The 13471-nt window shown below is 33.1% G+C and overlaps 1 protein-coding gene across 1 annotated transcript in view; it reads left to right on the forward strand.

The window, feature by feature from the left end:
* Pclo (piccolo presynaptic cytomatrix protein) overlaps positions 1–13471 on the forward strand; it is a 277792-nt gene that overhangs the window by 155310 nt on the left and 109011 nt on the right. Inside the window, exons 9-10 of the mRNA XM_013026022.1 lie at positions 2297–4484; positions 10592–10728. Coding sequence (XP_012881476.1) covers positions 2297–4484; positions 10592–10728 — 2325 coding nt within the window. The remainder of the gene's footprint in view (positions 1–2296; positions 4485–10591; positions 10729–13471) is intronic.

Raw genomic sequence — 13471 nt, forward strand, 5'->3', positions numbered from 1 at the left:
AAACATATATGTTAATATTTTGGAAAATTGCTAATTAAGATCATTATAAGCTCCAATTTATTTTATTACTATTTAATTATAATGACTGGTTATTCAAAGGAATAGCATGTACATTTTTAGATTTTTTTTAAGAATTAGATTGTGAATTTTTCAAAAGCCAATAGTTTACCTTAGAAATAAGATTTTTAAAACATTTTTATTGTAAAGATACTGTACAGAGGGGTTATAGTTCCATTAGTAAGGTAATGAGTACATTTTCTATTGGGCATTGTTACACCCTCCTTTGTTTTTCCCCTACTATCCTTCCTTCCTCACCTCCCCAACTCCTCTCTCCCCCACCCCCAAAGTTGTAAAGTTCGTTTTCAACATAGTATCTTGAACATCTCATTGTTACAGTCAGTCTATGTTTATCCTTATTCCAGCATTTTGTTATTTCCTTCCCCTCCCCAAATTAGAAAAATGTATATACAAGATGCAGGGCACTGGAATCAAACACAGTTTGATTCCCATAGTGGGGAAGAACATACAAAAGAAACCAAAAAAAATCACATAGAAATAAGATTTTGAAGGAAACGATAGTGGGTGCCTATAGCGTTACACAGCTGTCTCATTTAGTCGCTATCACAATTCCACCTTAAATGTGTCTAGAATATAAGATTAAAATAATTAGATTAAGAGAATATAACATGTCATGCAACAGCCTTCTTCCTGACTCTTCAGATTTTTTCATGAATATAAAAACGTCAACTTAACAAATCAGTATAACTTGCTGTACTGCCATCCAAGTAACTGAAATGTCAGAAATCCACATAAAGAATCCAAAAGGTCTTTAAGAGGATGTATCATATTGTGCTATCTAGTAAGGAATTAATGAAAGCAGAGAAATAGCAACAGGAAGCAGATAAAAATGAGGGAAATAAAATTAGAAATGATTTTAGAACAAGTAGTAAAATGCAATGGCTTAGAAAAATAAGATCTAATTAGTAAGACATTTTTGACTGGGCTGGTGTTTGAATTCAGGGCTTTGTATTCACAAAACAGATATTCTACACCTAGAGATAAACTTCCATCCCTTTTGCTCTAGTTATTTTTAAAATAGGGGCCTTATTTCTCCCCAGGATGGCCATTGCAGGAATGACAAGTGAATTCTGCTACACCCAGCTTTTTTCTGTGGCGATGAGGTCTCATGAACATTTTTCGTTCAAGCTGTGCTCAAACTGCTATTTTCCTGACCTCTACCTCCTAAGTAGCTAGGATTATAGGCACACATCACTAGCTCCCAGGGAATAGGCATGATTTTTAGATTTGTTTAGCTACTGTTACCTTTCTGCCATTAGTGTGTCTAAGGCACTAATGCCTTAGAGCTGGGAGAGAAAAGACAGATTTTTGCGAAGAATATAAAACTAGAGGGCAAAAGACCTAAAATCTAGTATTAACTGCATTTCTTATTACTTAGGAAATTTTGAAAACAGTAGCTTATTTTAGCGTTAACTGGTTACCATAGCTTTCATGTGTTTGGATATTTCAAAATTATAACATTTTCAAGACTTCTTCAACTTAGAAGTAGAGTTATGAATAACAAAATAATGAACACTTAACAACCCACCTACCATATCTTTATCTGATTAAAAAGTATACCCAATGACTTTCATTGCAGTCATTTCATTTTGTTTCATATAGAAGTTACTAGCAACTACCATTTTTGAAACTAAAACTACTAACCTGAATTATCATTAAAAAATTTCAGATTAAATAGAAATTTCATGCTGATTATTCTGGAGAATTAGAGGCTTGGGTTCAAAACACTTAAGGGCGAGATAAGAGTGAGCCACGTGGTGGTCACAAATTGGCAATGGCAAGATAGACCTAGTGTCAACTTGGCCAACATCTTCAACAACTGAAACTTACATTGTAGCTGGTGAACGCAATACTCTGGGAATAATTCCCTAAATAATTTCTGTACATTAATTTAGATGAAAATGAATTCTTAAGGGTTTGTCTGAATAAGCTAGCTAAAATATAAACCCAAAATAAGCAATGAATTTTGTCCTGATTTTTAGACCCACCACTAATGTTACAAAAATCCTGATAAATGATCTTTTATCAAGAAAGGACCAATTCCAGGTATTTCTACTTGTGATCAAATCTGAAAACTCATGTGTAACAGTTTTACTGTTATGTTGTGGTAGCTCCAAAATTCTTGTAATCAATTCATTTAAGTGTAAATTATGAATGATTTAGCCTTTACTTTTTTTCATTGATAATGAAACACTGTATTTTGTTTACTTCATTACAGACCAAAGGTTCTCAGACCATGACACCGTCTGGCACCCAGAAGAAAGTTAAGAGAACACTCCCCAATCCACCTCCAGAGGAGGCTTCCACAGGAACTCAGTCAACCTACAGCACCATGGGCACTGCCTCCAGGAGAAGAATCTGCAGAACCAACACCATGGCTCGAGCCAAGATTCTCCAGGACATAGACAGAGAACTTGATCTCGTTGAAAGGGAATCTGCCAAACTGAGAAAGAAACAAGCAGAACTGGATGAAGAAGAAAAGGAAATAGATGCCAAGCTTCGATACTTGGAAATGGGAATTAATAGGAGAAAAGAGGCATTACTAAAGGAGAGAGAAAAGAGGGAGCGAGCCTACCTGCAGGGTGTAGCTGAGGATCGTGATTACATGTCTGACAGTGAAGTCAGCAGCACCAGACCAACCCGAATAGAAAATCAACATGGCATTGAGCGACCCAGAACAGCTCCCCAGACGGAATTCAGCCAGTTCATACCACCACAAACTCAAACAGAATCCCAACTTGTTCCTCCTACAAGCCCTTATACACAGTACCAGTACTCTTCTCCTGCTCTTCCTACCCAAGCACCCACCCCTTACACACAGCAGTCCCATTTTCAGCAACAAACCTTGTACCATGGGCAAGTCTCACCTTACCAGACTCAGCCAACTTTCCAGACTGTAGCAACAATGTCCTTCACGCCCCAAGCTCAAACTACACCAGCTCCACAACCATCTTATCAATTACCATCTCAGATGATGGTGATACAGCAGAAGCCACGACAAACCACATTATATTTAGAGCCTAAGATAACTTCAAACTATGAAGTGATTCGCAATCAACCCCTTATGATAGCACCTGTGTCTACTGATAATACATATGCCGTGTCCCATCTTGGAAGTAAGTACAACACTTTAGACTTGAGAATAGGTTTGGAAGAAAGAAGTAGCATAGCGAGCAGTCCTATTTCAAGTATATCTGCAGATTCTTTCTATGCAGATATCGACCATCATACTTCACGAAACTATGTCCTCATTGATGATATTGGCGAGATTACCAAAGGAACGGCAGCATTAAGCACGGCATTTAGCCTTCATGAAAAGGACCTTTCCAAAACAGACCGTCTACTTAGGACAACTGAGACCCGCCGGTCACAAGAAGTCACTGATTTCCTAGCACCTCTGCAGACTTCATCCAGATTACATAGTTATGTGAAAGCAGAAGAAGATCCAATGGAAGACCCTTATGAATTAAAGCTTCTGAAACATCAGATTAAACAAGAATTCCGCAGAGGGACAGAGAGCTTAGACCACCTCACTGGAATTTCGCATTATTACCATGCTGACACGAGCTATCGACATTTTCCAAAATCTGAGAAATACAGCATCAGTAGACTCACGCTTGAAAAACAAGCAGCCAAACAATTACCAGCAGCCATACTTTATCAAAAGCAGTCGAAGCATAAGAAATCACTCATTGACCCTAAAATGTCAAAGTTCTCACCTATTCAAGAAAGTAGAGACCTAGAACCTGATTATTCGAGCTACATGACCTCTAGCACATCATCAATTGGTGGTATTTCGTCTAGGGCAAGACTTCTTCAAGATGACATCACGTTTGGCCTCCGAAAAAATATTACTGACCAACAAAAGTTTATGGGCTCATCTCTTGGCTCAGGACTGGGTACGTTAGGAAGTACCATCCGCTCAGCTCTGCAGGATGAAGCAGATAAACCATACAGTAGCGGCAGCAGATCGAGACCTTCCTCCAGACCTTCTTCTGTCTACGGACTTGATTTATCAATTAAGAGGGATTCTTCCAGCTCTTCACTAAGGCTGAAAGCTCAAGAAGCTGAAGCTCTTGATGTTTCCTTTAGTCATGCATCATCCTCAGCCAGAACTAAGCCTACTAGTTTGCCAATTAGCCAGAGTAGAGGAAGGATACCAATTGTGGCTCAGAATTCTGAAGAAGAAAGTCCACTCAGTCCTGTGGGCCAGCCAATGGGAATGGCTAGGGCGGCAGCTGGACCTCTGCCACCCATATCAGCAGACACAAGGGATCAGTTTGGATCAAGTCACTCATTGCCTGAAGTTCAGCAGCATATGAGAGAAGAATCACGGACTCGGGGTTATGACCGTGACATAGCATTCATCATGGATGACTTCCAACATGCCATGTCAGACAGCGAAGGTAAAGTGGGCCTCAAACTCTACCATCACTCTCAAAACTCAAATTCTTATTTTTCTGCATGCTTAATTCTCCTTCTCCAAGGATGGAATCTACCTTTCTTGGTGCATCTTTTGCATGTTTACTTCAGTTTTATTTCTTGTATGTGGAACTTTTATCTTGTGTATAGACTGTGGCATCCTTGTTTATTTTAGTTTATTCTTTCATTCTATTTTTTGATTGCTTGTTTAATTTTTTTGTGTTTGCTTTTCCAAAACCATTATGAAATAATTCTATCAATAAAAAATGGCCATCTTTTACATTGCTAGATAGAAACTTTTCCATCCTATGGTTCTTTCATTTTTAAATTGCTAGATAAAAACTTTTCCATTGTATGGTTCTTTCATTTTTTAAATATATTTTTAAATATTTGGTCAATTTCTGTTTATTGAAGTGATTAAGTATTAGAGTGATTAATTTTTGCTAGATTTGTGACAGAATTATTTATGTAATCTTAGGCAATGAGTGTATACTAGTTTAAAGATGTTCTTTTTTAGGACTTTTGAGTCAATTTCTAATGTCAGCAGAATGTAGAATTTTATAAATCTCATTAAATAAAGATGTGTTTTGTCTTTCTCATGAATACTATTATTCACTTCTTTGTATGTTTTGCATTACATACTAGAAAGTTTAGCAATACATAAGAGATTGGAAGTAAATTATTTATGTGATGATGTGCTTATTTGAAACAATCATTAGATTGAAATTTTTTTAAATTATATGAACTACTTTTGTGATTTTAGTCACCTGGAATTCAAGCTTTCCTGGTGTGTCCATTTAGATTTATTAGCTTTGTTTATTTGGTCCTCTGCTTTGGACCTGAGACCTAGTTTTTCATATGGAGCAAGGGCTTTAAAACAATCTTAGATATAAACAAACATGAGTTTTTCTTGTTCCTATTTCATTGTATAAATAGCCATAAGGATCACAAAAATTGCCTAGTGCAATTCTCATTTTGGATATGAAGGAACAGTATAGTATGTAATATGAAGAACCTGCTCATGCCAGCAAGACTCAGGGCTCTTGATTCTTCTTTGTTTTAAAATTACTTGTGTGGTATACATGTGAACATATGCAAAGTTTGAGTCCTGAAAATAAAACACTTAGAATCAAATGAAAGCATTATTATTCCATTTTTCTGGAGATTCCAAAAGACTAAGCCAAAATGAATGTGTATTCTCCACTCTTGCCTGAATATTCACAGGAATACATGTTTTAAAGAATGTTCTTTCAATTTGTGTGACTTTTAAAACTCAAATCTGGAGCTTTATGGGGGGGAAAAACTTGATCTGGAGGAAGACAACTGCCTTTCTTTGTAAAACCCAATCAACTACTATTTTTCTAGATGTTTTCTACTCTCCAGACTGTTAGATTGATCAGTTTTATTGACAACAATTTAAAAACACACTCAAATGTATATTTTTTATCTAGCTATTTTATTTTAATTAACCTATAGAGATTAATAAGAATTGAAAGATTATATGAAGTCTTTGATTTTTTAAGTTTTACTTGCTAATACATTTTACACAGAGTTTACACCTACACAGACTGTTGATGAAGAGTAAGGAGGCTCTTTAATTCTTATACTTGTAAAATAACATCACCCTAGATGAGCTCTGACATTAAAAATGTACCTAAAGGCTATGTGTACATACAAGAGGGTGTATCTGGAAATAATTTGAAAAATTAATTTATTCCTCACAGATGATTCTCAATGTATTGTTACATGTATATTCATTTGTGGTTATCCAAGTATTTGTCACTCACCTTAATACATACATTTTAATTTAAAAAATAACTGTTTTTTTTGTTTTTGGATTTTTTTTTGTCATTTATGGGGCTTGAACTCTGAGCTACGGCTCTGTCCCTGCGTTCTTCAGCTCAAGGCAAGCACTCTACCGCTTGAGCCACAGTGCCACTTCTGGTTTTCTAGTGGTTTATTGGAGAAAAGTCTCACAGCCTTTCCTGCCTGGGCTGGTTTTAAACCATGATCCTCAGATCTCAGCTTCCTGAGTAGATAGGATTACAGGCTTGAGCCACAGGCACCTGGTCTGTTTTATTTTTTATGTATCAATAATGTGTATTAATAGTCATCGATGACTCTGAAGGAATAGTTTTGATAAAATAGACAAGGTATCATGCAGCCTACAAAAATTGATATGGATAAAGAGGATACAAAAAAAAACAATTTACATGAAATTTTAAATATGATATGTATTTAAAGTTGAACAGACAAAAAATATTTACTAAGGTTTTTGATTCAGAATTAAAGGACAATAACAACAACTTGAATGACAGAGAATATCTAACACTATATATTTGAATTGTAGTGATTTTCTTTAAAAGGCATGAATAGTATAGTACTTTGTACTGTCTTTGTTTTTATGCCACATGAAAATATCAATTTTCTATTGCAGCAATACTTTGGACACTTTGCTTCTGAAATCTTAGAGTTGATATTTAAGGGAGAACCTTAAACTATTTTTCTCAATTACATTATTCCTGACATTTATAAAACTAGAATGTTAGGATTTTTTAAAAAATAGCAAAAATAATCATAATTTGTATTTAAATGTTGTTAAGATAACTCTGAACAGGTATTGTAATATGTAGACTAAATCAATTTAATTGCTTTCAAATTTTATGTTGTGTGCTGTCTTTGAATTCAATTAAACTTTATGTTGTAGGCTATCAGATATTTCTCAGATATGTTCTATAAAGCTCTAGCCTGTAGAATATCTCACTTAAGAAATAAAATCTAGATAGATAAAATTCATACTGCTTAATATTTATATCAGCTTAATACCAATTACAATCTCTTTATATATTTATTAACACAGAACTTCTGTTGAAAACATCTTTCAAAAAGTACTTAATCTTCTGTCATCCTTAAAAGTATCCATATGCAATATAGATATAAAATATTCAATTCATAAGCAATATTGGGCTTAATTAAACTATAGGACTGAAAATATGTGAATAGTACTAGACACAAAAATAGGTTATTTGTATTTTACACTTAGTAGTTTAAAAATATTATCAACTTTTTTATTTTTAATTTTTTTTAATTTTTAATTTTTACTTTTTTTACTTTTTATTTTTTTTATATTTTTTTATTTACAAGGGGAATTTGAATTTGCAGAAATGTATTTGAATTGACTTGAAAAGTGCTTTTGTGTTGATGGTCCTGGAGCTTGAACTTTATGTCTGGATGCTGTCCCTGAGCATTTCTGTTCAAGGCTAGAGAGAGAGAGAGTGAAAGCACTGTCCACAAAGTTCCAGTGTCTCACACCTGTAATCTCAAATGCTTTACTTCCCTGACTAGCTTCAAACCATGATCCTGAGATCCCAGCCTCCTAAGTATCTGGGAGTACAGGTGTGAGACACTGGCACTTTGTGGAAAGTGATTTCACTCTCTCTCCTTCTCTCTCTCTCTCTATCTAATATAATATATAAATTGTATATAAACATATATAATATATATTTATGTCTCTACCATGACTGATGAGACAATTGCAGTTCTGAGCTACTGCCTCTAAATGAGATGAGCAGAATTTAATATAAGAGAGCATTCCTTCATCTGCTTGCTCTTGGTTATTTTTATTTTGCTTTATTTTATTTATTTTAACCAAAACTAGGCTTAAACTTAGGGCCATGGATTTGTCCTCTTCCTTAACTGTTTTACTTCAAGGCAGGCTCACTGTCTTGCTCTTAGTGTATATCTGTCTATCTATTTATATAGATAGATAATATATATATATATATATATATATATATATCTTTAGTCATACAGAGTAGTTACCATTAACAAAGCAATTTATGATTACAATACAAAGCAGTTTGTGAATACATATTGATCAGTGTCACCAGTTCAATATTGTCAACTAAAGCTATGAAAGGACTGTAGATATTCTCATTCAGTTGTATATGGACTTATTATTAGAAATAGCAGAAAAAGTAGGTTAAAACTGGAAATAAATCAATAAAATTTGAGTCAAGATGAGATTCTTCTTTATTTGTATAGATATAATCAAGATGGAAAAACATACATTGGAGAATTATATTTCAAATTGAATTAAGAAAGGTACCTGTTCAAATTGATTAATTTATTAGATTGGAAGCAAAGGTCAAGTGGTAAAGCCCCTTAATACCTTATGAGTGTGAGACCCTGAGTTCAAACTCCAATATCACAGAAAACAAACACAAATAATAAAATAAAGAACAGCACAGCAAGTAAATTCATACAGGACATTATTCAGGATCACTTATTGAAATGAGTAAAGATAATGTTTATTTTCATTAAAAATATGTAATAAAACACTTAAGACAAAACAAATTTGATTCTTTGTGGTTGAGGACAATCTAATAAATTTCAGAGAATGATTATTAATAATAAATTTGTTTTATTTTTACTTATCAAATGTCAGTTACATAAAATATTTTCCTGTAAAATTAGTCACTTGGTTTCAAACTACTGTTACCATAATAATTATGGAACAGATTGGGAAAAATTGTATGTATTAATAGAGGTTTCCAACTTCTTCCCCAAATATTTATTTAATATTATGTTATTTTCATGGCATTGTTTTTATTGTTGAAAGACTACAAATTAGCACAGATATGACCTTATGTTCAGGCATCTTATAGTCTTAAAAATTAGCAAGGTACCTTCACAAAACAGATTTGTATTCCCATTGAGAAATACTATTTATTTCTCAAATCTAAGAATGAATAACCAGTGACACATAATCTCTCTTCCATGTTTATTGGAGAAAAATGTTATTAAAAAGCAGCAATGAGCAAAGTCATAGGTATAGAGACAACTTGTGGTAGGTACACTGAGTTGTCGGTCTTGTCAGCATAGAAATGATGGAATTGGCTTGCAGAAACTGGCTTGCAATTTTTGTAAGAAAATGTAATCCAAGAGGTAGAAAGGTGAATAGATCATGATGGGATAGAGAAGAAAGCTCATTATGTAGTATTATATATGATGCAAAAATCTTTCAAAATGTACATTTTAAGAAGGGTCAATTCATGTTCCATTTAGGAGGCAGCATTGTATTGCCAAGGACTATTAATTAGGGGCCTTAATTACAAAAATAGCAATTTATGGTATCATTTAAAAAAATTTTGGTGGTGCTAATGCTCCAACTCAGGCTTTTCTCTTGGTAGCCAGTCATTCTATCCCCTGAGCTCCACTCCCAGTCCAAAGTGAAGTTGCTTGTACTAGAATTTATAAAAAAGGATTTATAATAGTATTTATAATCACTCTAATAGCCTTAAGAGACGTTGAAAATAGTAATAGAATGAGATGGAAATTTTAAATAGTTATTGTGTACTTTAAAGACAGATACATTTTCAAAAATACTTTATGGTGTAAAATTTTATTGCAGTGAATTATAAGAAATACAGTCTAATAATTCTCAATGTTCTAAATGTTGCTTTAAAATTTTAAGATTTTAATAGATATATTTTACATCTTAAGTCACCATGTACTCTTGGGACAAATATTCCAAGCAATAACAATTAGGATGCTCTTAGAAACAAATTATTTTTCTATTGTGAATGTCATAGAAATGGCGTATTTAGGGCTGGAAATTTGGCTTACTGGTAGAGTGCTTACCTAGCATGCATGAGGCCCTGGGTTCTATTCCTTGGTACCACATAAACAAAAATAAATTTAATTTTTTAATGACATGTTTAATGAAAATTCACTTATTGCAAAACCCAGTAACCCCATATTGATACAGGGTTTATGTAATCATGGCTAAATTACTGAAATCTTCATGTGTCCTAATTTAAAATGTGATTTTTGTTTTGTTTTACTCTGAGATGTTGGAACAGCTGTGTCCATAATTTTTCTAGTTATTCTTTGGCGTGAAATTTTAGCCTAATTTTATATTTAATCTGATAATGAAAATGACATTTCTCATTCCATGGGATGATGTATCTGCAATGTGTGTGTTGTTAACAAGCCTAGTGCATGTGAGTACTGCAGAGCATCTATCTGCTACCCTTCATCATCTGATTAGTTGCAGTTGCAATGTATGATGTTTCCTTGGTCTCTAAAGCCTATCATTTGCGTCGTGAAGAAACGGATTGGTTTGATAAGCCCAGGGACTCTCGTTTGGAAAATGGACATGGACTGGACAGAAAACTACCAGAAAGATTGGTGCACTCTAGACCACTCAGTCAACATCAAGAGCAAGTAAGTGCTGAATTTAGCTATCTGTTAGATTTTTCTACAAGAAAAAAATCATTTGTGCTTGAATATGATTTCAGTTATATTAAACCTTTATCATGCAAGATCCCATGTGTTTTTTGGTAACTTAAGTATTTCCAGATTTTATTACCTCTGATTGACATTGGCTCATAGCTGTGTTACTTCCATCAGACAATTTGAATGCTTGCATTATTCGGTAGATATTTACTAAATTTGTATTATATATCCAGCACTGATATTATGTGGAGTTCTTGAAGAGCTTAAAGAATACCAGGTAAGAGAGATTTGTATAATTTTCAGTATTTCCCATAAACATATGTTCAGTCTAAATATAACAACTATGAAGATGTCTAAGCCAACTCAGAAGAGAGGGTTTTATGGAGGAAAAAGATACATTATATATAGACATTCAGCATTTTGTAATCATAGTCTGGATTATCTCTATATAACCACTAACATAAAGTGAATAAGGAAGAAATCAAAGTAGAAATAAGTTTTATAATTAGATAACTATAATTAAATTTATTAACTATTTTAAAGCAACTGACGTTATGTTTGAGTTGAAACTTGAAGACTGCTAAGACACAAAGGGTTGGTAAATTGAAGGTAATGGTTTAGTAAACTCAGTGGCCTTAAATTGATGCCCTAGCATGACAGATACTTCTAGGTTACAAATCATTGTGATTATTACAATACCCACCAAAGAAGTAGCTTATTTATTCACTAACATCTAAATTATCCTACTTAGTGAATTGCTGGTAGAGTTAATAATTTGAAGCTGAGTTAGTTCAAAAGTATTTACTGTATTCTAATTTACTATGACTTTAACTCACAGAATGTTAATCATATTGCATAAACCAAAACAAAGATTTTGCTGTGCAAGTACTGTAATACATCATCTTAGACTTCTTGCTCAGAAGCTTCAATTTTTATGAACATATTTTGAAATGTTAATTAGAATATCTTTTACTATGTTATCTCATTTTCTAGAAACATTGGATATTCTTTTCTACATATTTTAATTCTCTTTTTAAATTTTCATCTTTGATGTATTTAAATTAAGAATTTTTATTTTCCACTGTAAACTTGTCAATATGCTTTCCTTCTTTGTACATTATTTTAGTATATTGGGTGATATTGAATTATGCATTTCTTAGCTAATGTTGATACTCTTAAAATTGTATTTTAGTTATAGTTCTACTCTCTACAAAACAATCTGACTAGGAATATAGTCATGAAATAAAATTATTTAAACAAGCTTTGAAATATTAAATTTGCTTTTTAATCACCAATTACTAGAATGGTAATTTGTCTATTGAAGATAACATCCTCAAATATATTTTAAGGATATATGTAATAAAGTTTTATGTATTACCAATATCATTTCTCTAATGTTCAGTATTTCCAACATTCCTACACAATGCCAATAAAAATGAAACGGTTTTGCCTGGTGGTTCATGGCTCAGGATGTTCAGATCTGAGGATCCCAGTTTGAAACCAACCAGCCAACCTAGACAAGAAAGTCCATGCGACTCTTATCTCCATTGAACAAGCAAAATGCCAAAAATGGAACTATAACTCCATTTGTAGAACATTAGCTTTGAACAGGAAAAAGCTCAGGGACAGTGCTTAGGCCCTGAGTTCAAACCCCAAGACCAGCACCCCCCCCCAAAAAAAAGAAGAAAGAAAGAAAGAAAGAGAAAGGAACTATAGCCACAGTTGTTATTGTTTTTAATCATAGTAACACTGCTATATACATTGGATTTCTATGGGGAATAAACCTATTTCTTCTGCACATTTTTCACCTAACACTACCTTTTTTTAGGTATTCAAAATGAAGTTTTCCAACTCATATATCTATCTGATATTACTTGAGAATGTAATCTGTGCTAGCCCTCAAACAAACATTCTAAACTTATCTGTTTAGGTAGATGAAATATGGATAGTCCTATTAAAATCTTTGTTCCTAATTTACTGTTTCCAATGTATATAGACTTATGGTTATTTTCTTTTGAGTAAATCATATACAACACATACTTTAATGGTAGTATTAAAACTATGCTGAGAGTATATTTCAGATCAAATATTTTACAATATTTAGTAAAGTAGAAAACATAAGGATAATTGTTAGGTAAATGTGATAGCCTAATATGGATTTTCTTGCTATTAACAGTTTTAATTTGTTTAATTACATCTTTACTTGGGCATCCACAAACTAGACAAATTATATGTAGTTAGCAAAATGCAAATACACAATGTTATAAGTTAGTTATGAAAAGCCACATAGCCACTACACAGGCAAGAAAAGGGAAGATTGCCTGCATCTAGAAACTAGTTTGGACCAGAGTCATAATTTCTGCATTGCCCAAACAAGTGACAGTTAAATCGAATATTGTGGCAATAATTTGTTTTTACTGGTAGTTTTTTTCTAAATATAAACTATATAAAATGTCACATACACTTTAATTCCATAACATTTTGGAGTTTGATTATATAAAGTTCAAAATTCATGCTGTGTAGCATTACAATTTAAGCACTGGCTTCCTCTTTAACTCATCATAAATGTATTTGGATCTGGAGGACAGCAAACTGTTATTTTAATTTTATTCAATTCTTAGATCATAAAAGGTAATATTAAACTCTAGATACCAATAAACTGAAAATGCTTTTATTTGAAAACATATGCATAATAAGAGTTCATGTTCCTGGAGAGAGAGATACAGATTTA

This window comes from Dipodomys ordii, unplaced genomic scaffold (genome assembly GCF_000151885.1).
Source record: "Dipodomys ordii isolate 6190 unplaced genomic scaffold, Dord_2.0 Scaffold90, whole genome shotgun sequence".
NCBI classification, from domain to species: domain Eukaryota; kingdom Metazoa; phylum Chordata; class Mammalia; order Rodentia; family Heteromyidae; genus Dipodomys; species Dipodomys ordii.